This window comes from Homalodisca vitripennis, chromosome 2, assembly GCF_021130785.1.
Source record: "Homalodisca vitripennis isolate AUS2020 chromosome 2, UT_GWSS_2.1, whole genome shotgun sequence".
NCBI lineage: Eukaryota > Metazoa > Arthropoda > Insecta > Hemiptera > Cicadellidae > Homalodisca > Homalodisca vitripennis.
The window spans coordinates 107,188,383-107,208,477 of NC_060208.1; the positions used below are offsets into that span (position 1 = coordinate 107,188,383).

A 20,095-nucleotide genomic window follows, 5' to 3' on the forward strand; every position below is an offset into this window, starting at 1 on the left:
ACAGCAATAAATTAATGTATCAAAATAATGATTAACAGATAGTGTTAAGTTTTTTCAAGATATTTAACTGTCCAGAGAGATTTGGGTGAACTCTCATTTTCAACCTATGGAGTCTTGGAATTGTAGTGCGGTAAATAAATGCAGCAAGTAGACCTGTCTTGGTCAAAGTAGAGGTCTTATATATAAAACATTTGTAAACATTGAATGGTATAGGCCTACAAAAATATGAAAAGTAAAATATACAATTAATTACTATATTTTAATTTATTAAGTACCCAATAGGGCCTTATTGAAATTGTGTTGTCCATCCATCTGTGGAATGTAATACGATAAAGAGGTTCTAGAAACTTGATAATTGGTACATAAGTTCCTCGTAATCAAATAAAGAACCTTATTGATTTTAAGGTCAAAGGACAGCCTGTCTGTTTATGTGATAGTTCTTGTTAAAGGTCCTACAGGCTTGTAACTTGGTACAAAGTTTCTCGTGATCCTAAGAAAAACCTTATTGATTTTAAGGTCAAAGGACAGCCTGTCTGTTTTATGTGATAGTTCTTGTTAAAGGTCCTACAGGCTTGTAACTTGGTACAAAGTTTCTCTCGTGATCCTAAGAAGAACCTTATTGATTTTAAGGTCAAATGGACAGCCTGTCTGTTTATGTAATAGTTTCTTGTTAAAGGTCCTACAGGCTTGTAACTTGGTACACAGTTTCTCGTGATCCTAAGAAGAACCTTATTGATTTTAAAGTCAAAGGGCAGCCTGTCTATTTGTGTGATAACTCTTGTTAAAAAGGTTCTTGAGAGAGTAGGGTGAAATAGTTAAGGGCAGACCATCCATCAATTTGTCCGTCTGTGCTCTACTTCTATCATTACATTCTGTCGAGTGCTTTGACACTTCATTGTATCTGTTTATTTTTTATAAAATAGATACGAATGCATCATAAAATAATACCAAACTTCCAAACAATTTTAAAAAAGTTTACAAACGATTTTTGAGACACATCACACTTCCCACAGAATCGATTTTGAGTTGAATATCAAACTGGTAAATTGTTATTTTTGACTCAAAGTAAGATTGACTGTACCACACATACACTTTACCTTCATTATTTCACTTGTTTTTCCACATATCAGGTGTTAATTTTTACAGGTAATACAAAAAGAAAGGCAAAAAAGTTATGTATTTTAATAAATGATTAAGAATTGCAAATATATGTTTTACTTTTCAACGAGCATTTAAATCTTAATGATATGGTGCACAGCTTCTTTTCCGTTATTACATTCCTTCAGCAGCTGTATAGATTTTTTTTAAACAGGGCTGAAATTGTATGATTGATGCTAATCTTCAAATGAAGCCACAATTCCATGGGTGGTTGGTTGCTTTATCAAACATTTACAAGAGTTATATCAAAATTAAAATAAGGTAGTGTCATTAGACATTCTCGACTATTAAATACCTGTACATTAGAACTTCTGCACTATCTCATTCTGAACAGAAAACTTTACACCAATCCATGAAGCGTCTTGAAACGTTTGACTCATTCCTCTGGCAAATCTTGTGCTATCTTCCCTCTCTTTATGGATATTATATTCCAGGATCTTGTCACAAATATTCTCCAAGGACTCCACCAGTCTCAGTTCCCTATCAGAAACATACAACATTAAGATTTTTAACATTAATTTTAATCACATGTATCAGAGATAAGTAGGTTCTTGCTAAGTTAAGTTCAATAAAGTAATACATGTTACATAAATAATAATATATAATATATCTTATTATATATTATAAGATACTTTATTACTTGTCGAAACTTCATATTCTACTGCAAGTGAGATTTAATTATACACGTATACATATATTATACGCACACACACACATCACGCCCCCTTCGCACGCACCCTCCCCCCCACACACACATAAATCGTTGCTGTGATTATTGCCATATTTTTTTAATTGTTTCATATAGTTGGTGTTATTTATTTGTTGCTTGTTATCTATACATATATTATTGCTTGTTGTACTGTATTATAAGATAATTTATCTCTTGTTGAATCGGATTTAACATTTGTTGTAAAATGGTGTATGCCGTATATAAATAAATAAAACTGGAAAATCAAGCCTGCATGTATACCACATTAATCTACAAGTCAATATGACAAAAAATGATGGAAGAAATTGGCAAAGTGGTTATGCCACTCAGCATAACGTGGCACTAATAAAATATGCTATGCAGTTGTTTGCTGGAAACACAATCACAACAAACTTAATGTGGGATGATGATTGCCAGACAAAAGACAATTGAAGAACGATTATGTTACAAACAAAAATACACCATAGGTACAATAATAACGGCTGTGGGACAAACAGAAACATACAATTGACACAATATCAGTGGTTGTAGCACACAAATTTCCTTTCTTAGAAGAATTATTTCTTTATATTTCAAGAAACATCTGATAGTGTGTTTTTACAACGCAAATTGGTTTGCATCTCCTGCACTATATACAGAGTGTCCCAGAACTATTTAACAAACCTCTTTGGATATTACTTTTGGATTAAGAACAAACCATAATATTATATTAAAACTTTTTTAAATTAAATAATTACCCAAACAGTCATCATTTTGTATTTTTCAATTAGATATTTTAAATTTTAGAATAGCTCATTATATTAAGTTGAAATTTGGTACATACCTTTATAACCCCAACGCCTAATTACAGAAAAAAAATAGTTTCTTGCAGGCTTTATTTTCAAAATGGCGGTTTTTTAGAAACTTTAAAGTGTAAAAGAACTTAAAATCTTTATATTATATAAAAGTTACATACACTGTATTTTATTTAGACCATTTTATTACAAATCCAACTATACCAAGTTATAAAAAATCGGTAGATAAATAAGGAAGACAATTCACTTTAAAAAGCCCGAAATACTAAATAATATTAACTGTCCATTGTGTAACAGTACTGCTTCTGAGCCACAATTTATAATCAGCTCTAATCTGCTAATTGTAACATTACATGGTTAGATTGTGATCATAATATCCTCACCTATTGTGGGATTTGGGCTTCTTTTGATTAAAACATAATAAAATAAAAAATGGTATTTAATGTACAAAAATTATAACACAGGATCGGTAGTGAATTTTTTTGAAGATTTTTGTAATTACTACAGAGTACAATATTGAATTTGGAGATTTTGGGTTATCTTTAGTGACATGTTTCTAGATGTTCAATCAAACCGGTGCACATTGCTGTATTCAACCTCTTATACTGGACGAAAGTTAAGATATTTTGAAACTTGTTTAAATATTATATTTTAAGTTTTTATTACATCCAATTCAATATAATTTCAGAATGTTGTAAAGAAATAATTAGCCAAAATATGAAATAATCAACAAACATGGTGATTTAATCTTGTTTAAAACTTTTTAACTATACATAAAAAACAATATAAAACCAAACATTATTATTAACCATTATAGAGAATACACACATTAGTACATAATACATCCTGGAGGTCGGGCTCGTTAAGTCTTGATTGTTAATTTATATGATAAAATCAGCATACTCTAAAAAAAACCTAATTCATGCTTGTACTGTTTTAAAATTAAAATTTAATGTAATTAATGACAGAAAATGGTTTTTAGTTGTCCAAAATCTCATCCATTAAAAAAAACATTGAATTGAAGTTACACAAGGAATATCTCAATAATGTCATTCTCCTAGGTGGTACTTACAAAATCCCTTACAGTTAGTGGAAGCAGGTGTGAGTTATAAATAATGAATTAATAAATATTTTGAACAGCTAAACAAAAATGGTGGAAAGAACAGAAAATATTTTTTTGTGATTTGATACAAAGTCCTATCATATCATATATGAAACAGAATTGTAAATAATGGATTTTTCACAAACAGATGCTATATTGGATATGATGAACAGGTTATTCATTACCACTGGATAACCCAGATCAGAATGCAGTTAGAATTTTACTTGTATAAACTACATTCTTAAACTCTGCACTCCTTAATTTCATTTTCAATAAATGTTTAGATTTGGGCTACTTTCCAGACCAGCTTGAAGTTACAAAAGTAGTTCATGTATAAAAAAAGTACAAGAAATTCTTAAATGTTTATATATATATACATACACATACATATAAACACATGCACACATCTTCAGTCCATGTTTGTTCATTACTGCAATTAATGAATAGCATCATAATTACAATGCTCATTCTATAAACTATGATGATACTAATTCACTTGTAACTCACAATAACATATCAACTCTACACAAACTTACACAGGAAGCCTTTGTGCCATAAACTAATTCTCATCAAATCTACTTTGTAATAGGGATGAAACAAAAACAAAAATATTTTTGGACTTTCACAAGATATATATTTTACAATTCAGTTAAACTATTAGGCATATATGTTGATTCTAAATTAAACTGGAAAATTCACATCAATGATTTCCAAAAGGATTTTAAAATATTTTTCACTTTTTTGAAATTTAAAGATATTGTGTTCAATAAATATGTTAGGTTGATATTTTGGACTTTTCCAGTCTCATATTTTTTATGGGTTGCTTTTATGTATCGATTCACCATTTCTTAGTGACATTCTTATTATTCAAAAGATGGTTATTTGTACAATGTGTAGATCTGGTGGTTTCAGGAATCACTTCTGCCCATTTCTTAATACCTGAAAATTAAGACAACTATTCATCTGAACATTTACATTCACCTCATTTATGTAAAAAATAACATAAATAAATTTTCCACAAGAGAAAATTTTCATTACTATAAAAATATAAATAAAATGAAAATAGATGTACCTGGACATAGATTACACAAAACAGAGAACTCATTCGAAAATTAATTAATTTAATTTTATAACACCTTCATTGGGGCTCTATATGGAGTGATCTTGACTAGTAATACTAATAGATACTAATCTTCACTAATGCATCTGCCACAATCAACATGTTAAACTACTGTATAGTAACTGTGTAACTATGAGGGCTGTCCAGAAAGTAACATTCGTTTTGACATGGCATGGCAATAGGCAGAGTGTTCCTTCCTACACTCAGTACTAAATCAGCCATGGTAAACTGTATATCTGCTTACTGTACTTAGTATCTAATGGAGTGATGAAATGAGTGCTGCAATTGAAAATTCAACAGTTTGTGAAGTGAGATCTGTGATAGAGTTTTTGTTAGTGAAAAATCACAAACCAATTGAAATTGATCGCCAGATTTATTATGTGTACGATCAAGGAATAAGTGAAGAGTGAAAGCCAGGAAGTGATTCCCATTGATTTTCTTGAATGTGGCCAAACTGTCAACTAAGTGTTTTCCATTTTCTACATGAGATAAATGGCAATTGTGTAAAAAAAAAATAGCCTGGAGTTTATCCTCAAAATGTAAACAGTAAAAATTGTTATTTTTACTTTGTTAATTTTTTATTTTAAAACGTCTGTTGTCTTTTACTTAATGAACAGATTACATATATACATGTAGTCTACATTGCATGATCTTGACTAGTGTCACAAGCCTACTCCACACTATGGCTTCTGCCGCAGTTAACGAGTTAATAAACGACTACCATCTGCTTGACTTTGACCTACCAATGGCTTCAATGGTTGATTGTACAATTAGTTGGTGGAAAATCCATTTTACAAGACCCAATTTCTTGATACAAATATAGCATATATATTTTAGGCTCTAGTCTATTATAACACTATATTGTTAATAGGCTATTGACTACCAGACGAAACCAATTCCATTGTATTGTCTGGTCAATAGTTAATAAATATTCAAGATTTCTTATATGGATTTTTCCTTTCTTGTCCAAAAATACTTAGTTTTTTTAAAAATCTGTATACAAGTGTTTGGTTTATTAATTGTTTTTATAATGATATACTACATAATATTAGTTTAGCCTTGTATACTTTCTTTATTTGTACATAAATAGAAGAGGAAAAGAAGAAAAAAATACTCATACCATATTTTGGATATATATCTTAAATTAGCAAGTAAGCAGTTTAAAATTAACAAAAATTATTTATTTCAATTTACTTTATACAGGTTGCATTATGAAAGTAATGAGCATTTGGAAAAAACAAATTTATTCATCCGATTGGTACAAATGATAAAAATTCTTTGAATTGGTCCTCCTCCTACATCAATACACCTGTGGAGACCATTCTGCCACGCCTCTAAAGCACCCTGGAGCTCCTCGATTGGAATGCCTCTCAGGAACCTTGTAACTTCAGCTTGGATGTTCCCCACCTACTCCCAATGCTTTCCCTTCAGGTCTCTCTTCAGTCGGGGGAACAAAAAAAATCACATGGAGCTATGTCATGGCTGTAAGAAGGCTGGGACACTATGGGGGTCTTGATCTGGGTTAGGTAGTTGGTAACGACGAAGGCTGCGTGGCTGGGAGGATTGTCGTGGTGGAGCTTAAAGATGTCTCTGATGTCATGCTGGACACGTGTGATCCGGCGTTTCAGTCTCTTAAGCACCTCCAGGTAGAAGGCTGCGTTGATAGTTTGTCCTTGTGGGACAAACTCAAAAGTGGGCAATTCCTGGGACGTCAAAGAAGATAATCAGCATTGTTTCGATACGAGACTTGCTCATGCCCGCTTTTTTTCGGTTTGGGAGAAGATTTTGTGTGCCATTTGGAGCTCTGCCATTTGGATTCTGGATCATACTCGAACATCCAGGATTGTCTGGGGTAGAGTAGTTTAAAAAGTTGCAGTTATTGGCCGTTTGGTTAGATGGAATTCTGCAAATCACGACACCTCTTCGCCCTATAAACTAAATACTAATAACTACTAAAAATACTAAAAACTAAATAACTGCAATGAAACGTCCAGAAGATCAGAGTATACAGGATTTCTACAATAAAAACATAACATTTTTTATACACCTCAATGGAAAGCCTCACACACCACTGAAAATAATTTTTTAGAGAAAACTCAGGAACACCAACAAACCACTTAACAGAAACACTCATCGGCTGCAGTAACTCTCAAATCCCACAAAAAAAACTAACAATATTTCATCAAAACGCAGACCGGCTCTCAAATAAAATAGATATCCTAAATGAACTTATTACAGAAATCACCCCAGATGTAGTCATTATTACAGAGCATGGCCTAATGAAAGGCAATTTGGAAAACACCAAGCTTCAAGGCTACACATTAACTTCAAACTACTGTAGACAAAACCATATTAAAGGAGGTGTTGCTATATACGTAAACGAGAAGCTTGAAAAGGAAGCAACATGTTTAGAAGTCTCACACTACAGCCTTGAACTAGTATGTGAACTAGCTGCTATTAAAATAACTATCTTGCAGAAGGACTACTATATTATTGGAATATACAGACCAGAGAACAGTTTTGAAATTGCAACAGAAATAATTGGAAATGTCCTGAATACAATTCCTGAATGGAATAGCACTGTGGTTGTTATGGGTGATATCAATGTAGACTGTTTAACACTCAACACAAAGCAACAGAAACTCGATGAACTACTAGCAGAGTACAACATAACAAGGACTGCTCTTCCACCAACTAGAATAACTCCCCACAGTGCTACATCTATAGACATGGTCTGCTCAAATATACCGAATGACAACCTCAAGGCAGAAGTTCTTCATGCACATATCTCTGACCACACAGGACAACTTTGTACCTTAAATATCACAAGACAAGAAAATGTAAGAACTATTACTCTACAAAGACACCTGAATGACAGAAACCTAAGACTTTTTAAAAACCTGATTGGGAGAGAAAACTGGGAGGATGTTCTACTGTGGGACAATGCAGATGCAGCTTATGACAACTTTATTGAAACAATTACCTACAACCTGAACAGAGCGTGCCCATACATCAAGACTAGAAAAAAGAACCAGAATAGAACCTGTATACCAGTGGACCCTGAATTAAAAATAAAGAAAGAAAGATTCATTAAAGCACAAGAAGCATACCTAAGAACAGGTGGAGCTGAACTAAAAACTGACGCAGCCGTTAAGAAAAGAGACTATGACCTGCACATTAAACAATCTAGGAAGCATCAAACTGACAACTTCATCAGGAACTCTGACAACAAGGCAAAAGCTATCTGGAAATCAATAAATCAAGAGAAGAACAACAGGACCAAAACAGCAGAACTTTCTAAATTGGAAATAAACGGTAATATAATAACAGATTCTGAAGCTATTGCAAACCAACTAAACACTTTTTTTGTAAATATGGCAAACAAAACACTGACCTCTCAGTCAAACAACCACAGAAGCACTGAGGTACTACTAGACCCCCAGATCACACCTGAGAACTTAGTACTCTGGCCAACAAATCCGTCAGAAGTAAGAAAAATCATCAAATCATTAAAGTCAAAGAACTCTGCTGGTCTGGATGACATATCCTCAAAAATATTAAAAATGTGTGAACTGGAAATGACAAAGCCACTAGTACATATAATAAACAAATCTCTCTCTCAAGGCATTTTTCCCACAAAACTAAAACAAGCTAAAATATACCCTAAACACAAACAGGGAAGTAAAACAAAAGAAGAAAACTATAGACCAATATCGCTGCTCTCAACTTTTTCCAAGGTAACTGAAAAAATTGTGCTAGTCAGATTGCTGGACCACCTCATCAGAAACAGCCTACTACCAGAGGATCAACATGGTTTCATAAAAGGCCGCTCAACAACTACTGCCACAATAAACCTGGTTGAATATCTGATACAAGCAATAGAAGCTGGGGACACAGCAACAGCAGTGTTTCTTGACTTTAGTAAAGCTTTTGACAGCATAAGCCATGAAATGCTAATCAGAAAATTACAACAACTGGGAATAAAGGGAACATCACTGACGTGGTTTGCAAGCTACCTAAAACACAGAACCCAAGCTGTAGCAATCAGAACAACCTGTAATGGGAAAACCCAAACAATAATTTCAAACCACCAAAGCGTACAAAGAGGAGTCCCGCAAGGATCGGTCTTAGGACCTATCCTGTATATTCTATTTGTCAGTGACTTCCCTTCCTTCTTAGACACGAACTCTATAAAACACTGATGTATGCAGATGACACTGTGCTCTTGAACAGAAACTGTGAACCTGACCGTCTGGAGGCTGAGTCTTTTGATGTATTTAACAAAACAGAAAAATACTGTCAACAAAATGACCTTGTCCTCAACAGGAAGAAAAGCCAACAGATTATCTTTGGACGAAGAAAAGATGAAGTAGTCCCACTACCAGAACTCTTGAGGGCTGAAGAGGCTAAGTACCTAGGTATAACCATTGACAACAAATTATCATGGACACCTCACGTAAACGAGCTATGTGGGAAGCTGAGCTCAGCTCTATACGTACTAAGAAGGTTGAAACAAATAAGTGGTGATGACACAGTCAGGACAGCCTACTTCGCACTTCTCGAAGCACACTTAAGATATGGGATAGCAGTATGGGGTGCCACCTCAAAATCAAACATGCAAAGAGTCTTAATTCTACAAAAGAAAGCAGTCCGTATACTGGCTGGACTCAATCCAAGAGACCACTGTCGCAGAGCTTTCAAGCAAAATAAAATACTAACTGTCATTTCTCTATACATAATAGAAACAGTAATGTATGCCATCAAGCAAGAACTTGAAAGAGGTTACAATGTGCACACTCACAACACAAGAACAGCCAGCCACTATACCCTACCACAACACAGATTGGCACTCTTTGAAAGGCAGCCAACTTATAAAGGGACCAAATTCTTGAACATCCTGCCCGAAAAAATAAAAAACACTAACTGTACCAAGGAGATGCGGAACTTGCTAGTCAAATGGCTCCTAGAAAGACCCTTCTACTCCATAGAAGAATTTGAGAACTGGAGAAGAGAACCCCTACAAGACAATGAGATCTACGCACCATGACGGGGACGGGACAACAAGCCCAACTTCAAAGAGGAAGACACATATTAATATGACTCATGTACTTTTCTCTATGATAATGTACACAGTTTGTAATAAATAAAAATAAATAAATAAATAAATAAATAAAAAAAGCCTGGATAATTTCTAATCAATTCCAACAATTCTTTACTGTGCAAAACTCAAACTTCTTTCTGCACTTCCGTCACTATCCCACGTACCCACAAATGTTGACAAGTTCAGGGTGTCAGCAATTACCTGGATACGGTCTGAACTCAAAACCTCGAGCACACGCTGGATGTTTCCATCAGTTCAGGATGTTGTTGGGCGTCCAGAACGAGGCTTGTCGGTGACCTTCTCCCGGCCCTCCTTGTGCCAGTTTCCACATTAAGATCTCAAAATGTATTCGTCCTTAAAGGCATCTTGAAGCATTTGCTAACTTTCTGTTGCATTCTCCCCAAGCCGCACACAAGACTTGATCGCGTACATCTGTTTAAGCAAGTGCTCCATAGCGCAGTGACACAATCGAAAAACAGACTTCATGCAAAGACATGATCCACCACTCCTACTACTCAGAGCGAACTGAGACTGGGCGCGTTTGGAGAGGCAGAACTCCCACCACATTATCCAACCGGCCTGAACGCCCCGCAATGGATAGTCGCATTACAAAAAAATTATGCTCATAATGCATTCTGTAAAACATTTTATCTTTTAGTAAGTGATTTTTATGAGTAATTTTAAGAAGGCTTTTTTATATTTTTATGTCATTTATTAAGTACCCAGTGGACTGTACTTGTTATTCACTCACAGGAATTTGCCCATGTGAAAAACTAATCTCAATTTTTTAATATAAATATTACACTCATGAATGTATGTGTTGAATGAAATACAGTGAAATTGATGTGATTCCAATGTGCAAAAGAACATTTGTATAACTTTTTTACACAAATCATTGTTAATTAAAGATATGTTTCTTTTTCTTCTAGGATTAAATACAATTAAGCCTGTTAAAAAAGTCTAGGGACATGTGCTATTAAATTTTGAACAGGTTTCAAAAACAATGAACTATCAGTTTTACTTTTAATAAGTTATCATGATAGTTTGATGGATAATGAATTAACTTAATTAATCTTACTTAAATTGTAGAAAATTATATGCAGTAAAGCATGACATAGATATTACACATTTTACACCTGTTCAAAATGTATGTATTATATACACACCCAGGGCCCTTGGATTGGAATAAATTGGGCTCCTTTCATTTTATAATAGTAAATAATTGCTTCTATAATCATATGGTATGCTGATCTTTTTATCTAGATACTACTTTTTCTTAAATAAAAGCGACAATTTCCTAATTTGAATTAAGCCAATAATGATAAAAAGATCTGTGTGAATAAAAAAGTAATTCACTATTATTGTAAAAGGGAAGGAACTCAAAATGTACCAATCCCAAGATCCTAGATAAATATGTGGATTTCTACGGTACACCCGTTTGAATTATATTTCACCCTCTCAGGTTCAGACCTTACTAATAGGGTGCTGCAATAGCTCATTTACTAATAAGGTGCAAAAAATTTATACATTTTACAGAATGTTTTACAATACAAGGCAACCTGATCAAATATCACTCTCTAATTATAAAGATTATATCCGCCAGTATTACACTAAAAATGTACCTACTTACGATTTTTTGTACTGTGTCTTTTTCTTAGGTTTTACGTCATCCAAAGAATAGCCGATCTCCAGAACCTCCTGCACTTTCCCTGTCTCTTCCAACCGAGCCTGGAGCTCATGTGACACAATCTTGCAGACTGAAACATATAATATACTTTTACATAGATTATTTAATAGGTTTAAGTCTTTATATTATAAGGCTTAGGTGAAAAATTATTAAAAATTTCTTTCAGTAGTAGTAATAGAGTCAATTTTAATCATTTTAAATATGCACTTAAACATCCTTTCAAGTTTCTAAAACTGACTGACATGAACGATTTGTGAAGTTGGTTATTATAGTCAACTATCCCAAATTAAACTTATGGTATCATCTTAAGTTGGTCAAGATTTGTTCTAAGTCTCAATCCAGCATATTAGTCACACATAGTTCAATTTTTTTTTTAATGATCATCTAGTGAACAGACAAACTTGTTAGTACATTTTTGTCTTAATTCTACCATGCACATTTGTCGACAGGAATTTAATTCACTTAACTATAATGTGATAAAATTGGCTTCGAGATATGAAAAGCTGATAAAACTTGCACTTTTATTTACAATACTACATCATAGTCAGATATACAAAATAATTTATAAAAGACTTTTAGGAAATTAACCTAAGAAAGGCCTTTGTTGTTGTTGCTTAAACCATTTGTTTTACTAAATTTACTGGCCCTAATTTTAGCATTTATAAACAGTAAACTCATAAAATACTTGTATCAAAAGAAAAATCCACTAGAATACAACTTGTCTGTTGGGTAAAAAAGAAGTTAACCGTCAGAGCTGGGAAACCAATATTTTACTATTTTTCATTCTATTCTTTCTCTTGAACAAAGTTATAGTAAACTATCTGAAATCTAGACTAATGTGGCATAGGGCAATCTGAATAAGGAATAGTCCAGCTACAAAGAAAGAATACAAAGAAGCTACAAAGAATATATTAGTAGAGCCAATACATCACATTGCGGTTGATATAAATTACATAATTATTCAATAATTTATATATTTTGACAAGCGAATCGGTTCTCAGAAAATTTCTTGACTTGTAAAGAAAATAAGATTCACATGTTAAGGCTCGAGTGCCAAGACAGTGGAAAAAATATACCAGATATGACAAAAATTATCCGAACTCCGCCCCACTGGTCTCTTAAAGTTGAAGAAATCTATAAGAAATGCATCAGTGAATAAACAGTCTGAAATTTGGTCACATGTTCTAAGTAAACTTGACATTAAATAGGTTTTATCAATAATCTGTTTTGAATATACCAGCTGATGTGATTGCATATATTGTTTATTGATTTTACTGTTCTGTTTAGCAATTATCAGCGTATGAAATACTCAACAATCAAGGAAAGGCCTCACAAAACAATAAAAAGTATTAAATATTGGTTTTATGTTTTTCATGTAATTTAAGTTCTTGTGAGTCCTGAAGCAGAAAAGTCTTACTTAAGTATATACTCTATCTCATGATGAAACAGTAAAGTTAAAAATACTATTGGAATATTTAAACTCAATAACCATCTGGAATGTTTCCAAATAATTTAAAAATAAAATTAGCTTTAATCAGAAATATGAACTTGTCTTCTGGACTGGTAAATGTAGGACTAATTGTGACAGCTATCTTTGCAGAACCATTACACTTGGAAATAATTATTGGCAAAAACAAAAGCCCAGCAGCATTTCGTCAAGAATAAAATTGATAACGACAGACAAAATCATGCCTTATCTTTGTCAGAACTCAATTTCCAAAACAACTAACCTTGACAATAATGATAAGTAAAGCTAAAAGTCAAACCTTTGAAATCATTCGTATCTGTTTGGGAAATCCAGTATTAATTAATGGTTAATTAATTATATGTAGCTTTTAGTAGAGCAAGAGCGCATCAAGATATAAGGATGCAAATAGAATATCAAAACATACGAGGAAAAGTAAACAATAACAACAATATTTGCACAAAATACACTGTTTACTAAGAAGTGCTATTGTGATTCTAACATTATTTTGCATTAAACACATTTATCAACAAAATGTAATTAAAGTTAATTAGAAATTTTAAATTTAAAAAATATGTTAAACATAGAAGAAGAAAGATTTATATTAATTTTGCTATAAGTCTTGAAAGAAACTAAAATAACTTTTTCAAAATGAAAATATAAAAAAACAAGAGGAATTTATATTGCAAAAAATTATTAATATCTAATTTTAGAAATAGAAAATAGTGTGATGAACATGAACTTTTCATGTTTGAAATTAAAATTTAATAATACGTTCATTTAATTTAAAAAGTTCATTCATTTGTAAAATTATATAGGTTGTATATTAAGAAAACATGTTTTAGTTTGAACTTTCATGTTTGAGTTTGTCTATTTTTGTAAGATAATACTTATTATATTTTTATTGTAATTTAATTTTAAGTTATATCTGTGAATAATTTTGTGTAAGAAAGTTACACACATTGGGAAATAGGTTTTCTTTATTATGAAATATGACAAAACCTAATATTCATTTATTCTATACCTGTATATTTATTCACCTATTCTATTCCATTATAAACTGCCATACATTAAACTCGTTTTTCATCTAGTAGTGCAGACTGTGCATCTCATGTCAAATATGTCCACCCTGCAGTTTTATCTTGTAAAATCTTACAATCTCGGTTTAGTACTTTGTTGGCCCGTAACCAAGGAATTCTTGGAAAAGATTTTTTGTTTCCTTTTTTCATCATTCCCCATTGTTTCAATATATGTGAGGCAAGTTTTTGTGCTACTTCTAGACTAAGAAACCAATGTGTCAGCAGTCACATTGAGGTTGCTTCCTTGTATTGGTTTCACCAGTGTTAGAACGATTGTGTTGGTTTATTTCTTGTCTGGTCTTCTTGACATCAACTTTGACCATCACTCTTTTTTCCTCAGTAAATATAGGCATTGAGGAGATAAGTTTTTTTGGGATCTGTTAGGTGCAAGCATGTTTCTGTGACTTACACATTCAACCTCACACCACGCTCTTAAATCAAATCAAATCAAATCAAATCAAAGCATTTATTGTCAGGATACAAAGAATGTATATAACAACGTCAATATGATACATTAAACTAGCTTGTGAGATTTTGCACTACAAGAAAAAACTCATCGACACTGTAAATAGCAGATTTTAACAACCAACATTTTATGGTATTTTTGAAATTAGTCCTGCTCATGATCTTTACTTGCATGGGTAGAGCATTGAAAAGCTTGATACCCTGGTATAGAAAGCTGCATTGAGTACTAGTATAGTTACATCTAGGAGTTATTAAGTTATTTCTATTGCGTGTAAAATGATTATGTACATCTCTTTGGTTGCTAAGTCTAAATAAATTATCTTTAACATACAACAATACATTTAAAACATAGATGGACGGCAGGGTCAAAATATTAAAATTTACAAAAAGAGGTTTACAATGTTCTCTACTATGTACATTGCCAATTATCCTAATTGCCTTCTTCTGAAGTACAAACAGCTTATTTGCTAAATGAGAATGGCCCCACAAAGCAACTCCATAGGTCAAAAAACTATTTATATATGCATAATATACACACAGCATGTGATCAATAGAAATTACTCCATTTAGAGCCCTAATCAAAAAGATGCCCCTTGCAGTCTGAGCAGCCACATAATCAATGTGAGTTTGCCACTTTAGGTTTGACTGCAAATAGACACCTAAAAAACTTAAGACTCAAGTCATCATTATCACTTGACCTACAAGACAAGGTGAGTTGTAAATCCTGGATTTTATTTTCATTTAGACATAATTTGTTGGCTGCACACCAGTCGTTTACAATTGAAGTTTTAATTCTAAGCATCTTCCTACAATCATCAACTGATTCTGTACAGACTTTGAGGCCCAGGTCATCAGCAAACATGTAGGTGCTTACACTGCTGTCATTAAGATTTGAGGGCAGGTCATTTACATAAATAATAAATAAAGTAGGCCCCAAAATTGAACCTTGGGGAACACCTAACTGAACAAGACGTGTATCAGACAAAGAGCCATTGAAATAAACATATTGGAACCTATTTGTAAGGTAAGAAACAAAGAAATTTACAACAGTATTACTAAAACCATAAAACTTAAGCTTATTTACTAAAATGGCATGATTTACTGTGTCAAAGGCCTTGGAAAGGTCATAAGACCTAAAATTTACTAAATTTTTTGATTCCAGGCCCTCATAACAATCATTAATAAGAGATTGGACTGCACCAACAGTGCTGCGCTTGGCCCGAAAACCAAACTGACAGCTGCTAAGCAAATTATAGGTTTCAAGATAATGAACTAACTGCCCATGAACTAGCCGTTCCAAGACCTTTGACACAATTGAAACAATCGATATAGGCCTATAATTACACACTTGATGGCGCCATGTTGGATTTTTTTCAAAGGTACCAACATTTCATTAATAGTTACGTCCTTAGATAAGCAATACCAGTTTTGAGAATTTTTTATACATTTATTAAAAACCTCACAAACAATAGTTTTGTTCCCTTGACTGCAGCAATGCAAATAGTAGTAAATTCATATCTTTTTACAGATAATAGTGTTGAAATAACAGAGCCTTTTTGAAAACCAAAACTAATTGTGTCATCTTTTCATTTCAAAGCAAAAACAGTAATTCAATGTAAGCAATGATTTTTGTAAAATCACTTTACTTATAAATTATACAAAATTGTTATTACAGCCATAACTTACAATCCCTAACTTCGTTTCTGAATCTTATACAATAGTATCAATGACTTCGAGACGGTCAACTTATATGGATTATCTTCTGGCTGGAAGATTCAAACCAAATAACCACCATAATTATATTACACGTTCGTATTCCTATTCTTCCATTTACCTCGGCTCTGATGTACTCCAATGATATGCTGGTCTAAGTTCATTTTTCTAAATGCATATTCTGGTATATCTCCATCTATTAAGTTTTCTGGAATATGTAAATATTATCTGCGGCTGGGACTGACAGCGTATCTGTTATCTGAACGCTCCGGGGCAGAAGTCAGTGCTTCACTAGATATTGTGTACTGTAGTTTGGATCGAGTGAGTGCGTGACGATCATGGATCAACCATCCACTAGTTCGACCAGTCGTAGTGAATTTGGTGTTTTGTCGGGTATGTTAAGAGTTTACGTTTCGACCGAAACGAGATTATTTAGCTCCTGCACATTCTGTAGAACAAACTAATAGTGTTCTCTATTAATGTCAATTTCTATATTTATATTAGGGTTTTCATGATTTATTAAGTTTTTTACACTGTACATAATTGCTTTTGCATTACAATTCAATTTTTATTTCTGATCAGCCCCTCTAGAATTTGATATTTTACTGATAGGTACTATCTCAAGGGATGTTTATCTTTCGGTGACATCAGCGCGGGGCACAAAGCCCGCGCTGATGGCCGGAGCCACTCGTCTCAACTTGATAACAATAAATTACTTTGTAGCTCGAAATTAAGAAAAACATTGTTCATTTGGTTCAAAATTCTGCTCATTTCAGTATTATTTTTAATATACGTTTGCAAAGATGGTGCTGCATCCGATGACGTCATCACGAGGTTGATGCCCGACGTGGATGTACAACATGGCAATATTGCTCCGCGCTTGAACAGTTGTTCCATTTTTTATGTTCTAGAACTTTGTTATTTTTCATTTCCACCCCGTCAAACCTTATATTGTTTTGTTCTGTAGGACGATTCCAATAAGTTAATAACACAAAACTCCTATTTTGCCGCTCCGGCTGTTAATGTGACAATTAACCACACTGCTATCTTAGTCACTTGGGCTCATAGGCACCTTCCAATAAAATAAAATAAGTGAAGTGGGTCTTGAAAACTAATAACGCACTTATTTTTGTAACCATACTTTGTAACAATATTTATTCATTCTCTTACCTTCACATTTATTGGCATATTTTACACCTTCGTTTTCTTCCGGTCCTCCTGAACCTAACCTCACCAAAGTAGTTAAAATGACTAACAAAAACCTTAACAGGTTCAAAAATGAGTTGTATTTTTTCATTTTTTGAAAGTAACTTAAAATATATACTAACGAAAGACAGTTTAAATCACTGACAGAACATTGATTGATAAACAGAGTTAGTTGATACTTGTTTTCATTCCATTATAATTTTTTTTCTCTCTCTCTTTTGCCTAAAGGCTGGCCTTGGGAACATTCCGTGAAACCTTAATGGCCAGGTTTAAAACAATGATATTATTTCTGGGTTTTACTTAATACATTGATACATACAGTGACACATGGTTTTTAATTTAGTTAGTTAAATCACTATTCCATTGTAACGAAACCACAATATATTACAAGTTCCTCTATGGTAGAATCTTAAACGTTCCATCTCCATCTATTTGTGTTTTGTTTTTCCAGCAAAACATATGATAAAGGTTAGTCATAACATTAACAACCAAATTGTGTGTTATAACCCTATAATGCCCGTTAATAAATAGAATAGTATATGCTAAGGATCCCTAATATAGAAGGATATTGTAAAGTGGATAAATTAATGCGATCTTCTCTGCCTGGAGACTTTTAGGCATAGCCCAAAAAAGGTGGACAGCGGGTGGAAGAACTCAGGGCAAGATAAAATTTGTTAACTAAGTGTTCTGTCACTCTGTGTGCTTAGTTTTACATTGTTCCTTGACTAAAGTATAAAATCCTATTGATTTCCCTGAGTGTTTCCAATTCTGTTTATTTCAACAGAGTAACTAGTACATTTCTTGGGTTTTGCAGGTCTATTGAACTTGGTGGTTTTATTAGCTTGAAAGAGTATTATCTTACATAACTTTTCTAACTCTTTACAAGTCATTAGTTAGATCAAAACTTGAGTTTGCAAGTATTGTCTGGTCTCCTCATTCAGCTTTATATATTGAAATGATTGAAAGAGTTCAGAAACGTTTTTTAAGAACTTTGTATTTTAAGGTATTTGGATTCCGTATTTATCCTATTTACACAGTCAGATATGTAGAGCTCTTAGAGATGTTTAAGTTCCATCGTTTGGATGTAAGGAGAAAGGTCGCAAGCCTTGTTTTTCTTAAGGGTGTCATGTCTGGGTCCGTGGATGACCCCGAGCTGCTGGCGTGTGTGTCGTGGCATATGCCAAGACGAGGAGGCCGAGCAAGTAGGTTGCTCTACGTGTAGTATGCTAGAACGGTGGGGCATGCCACTTCACCAATGTTGACGGCATTTAATTTGCTAAACAATGTTGCCAATAGTTTAGATATATCTTTAAAAACTATAGATTTTAAGAGAAAATGTTTTAATATTATTTCGCAAACCTTATAAATGTAGTATTATTTTTTTATGTAGCTCTAGTATATTTTAAATACAATATAATGGTACATTTATGCAAAAAAATTCTTATTATAAAATTAAGTACTATATTATAATATATGTATACAATTTTTTTGTGATAGAAGTAATAAGTTTGTGTTAATTTTACCACTATTATTTGTAGTTTGGCAGACTCTTTTACATAGATATTAGATTTATTATGAAAGTTGTTGTTTATTCAATTTGATATAAGGATTTTATTTAATTTTCGTTTTACCGGGGAGGTAAACCTTAGCATAGGGTTCCCTTATAATTGGGCTTTATGCCTGTAAGGGCTACCTTTTGCGGGAATTTACATATTTAAAGTATATATTTTAGTAGTAATTATTGTTAGTTGTAAGTAATTATTGTTTATTTATGAACTGTTTTAATCATGTGTTATTTGTTTGATTTCATTTGAAATTGAGTTTGTATATTCCTGCAATAAAGAGAGTTTTCTATTCTATTCTATAACTGCACTTTATAGTGCGACCTTTCTCCTTACATCCAAACGATGGAACTTAAACATCTCTAAGAGCTCTACATATCTGACTGTGTAAATAGGATAAATACGGAATCCAAATACCTTAAAATACAAAGTTCTTAAAAAACGTTTCTGAACTCTTTCAATCATTTCAATATATAAAGCTGAATGAGGAGACCAGACAATACTTGCAAACTCAAGTTTTGATCTAACTAATGACTTGTAAAGAGTTAGAAAAGTTATGTAAGATAATACTCTTTCAAGCTAATAAAACCACCAAGTTCAATAGACCTGCAAAACCCAAGAAATGTACTAGTTACTCTGTTGAAATAAACAGAATTGGAAACACTCAGGGAAATCAATAGGATTTTATACTTTAGTCAAGGAACAATGTAAAACTAAGCACACAGAGTGACAGAACACTTAGTTAACAAATTTTATCTTGCCCTGAGTTCTTCCACCCGCTGTCCACCTTTTTTTGGGCTATGCCTAAAAGTCTCCAGGCAGAGAAGATCGCATTAATTTATCCACTTTACAATATCCTTCTATATTAGGGATCCTTAGCATATACTATTCTATTTATTAACGGGCATTATAGGGTTATAACACACAATTTGGT

General features: G+C 32.9%; 1 protein-coding gene across 1 annotated transcript; it reads right to left on the reverse strand.

Annotated features, from left to right (window-relative positions):
- Positions 1-1,498: 1,498 nt before the first annotated feature.
- Positions 1,499-17,803, reverse strand: LOC124354524 (protein canopy homolog 3-like). The gene is given in 4 exon segments (XM_046805052.1): positions 1,499-1,525; positions 1,527-1,638; positions 11,615-11,741; positions 17,564-17,803. Coding segments are annotated over 4 exon segments (393 nt in total). The 5' UTR covers positions 17,691-17,803.
- Between the last annotated feature and the right edge of the window lie 2,292 nt (positions 17,804-20,095).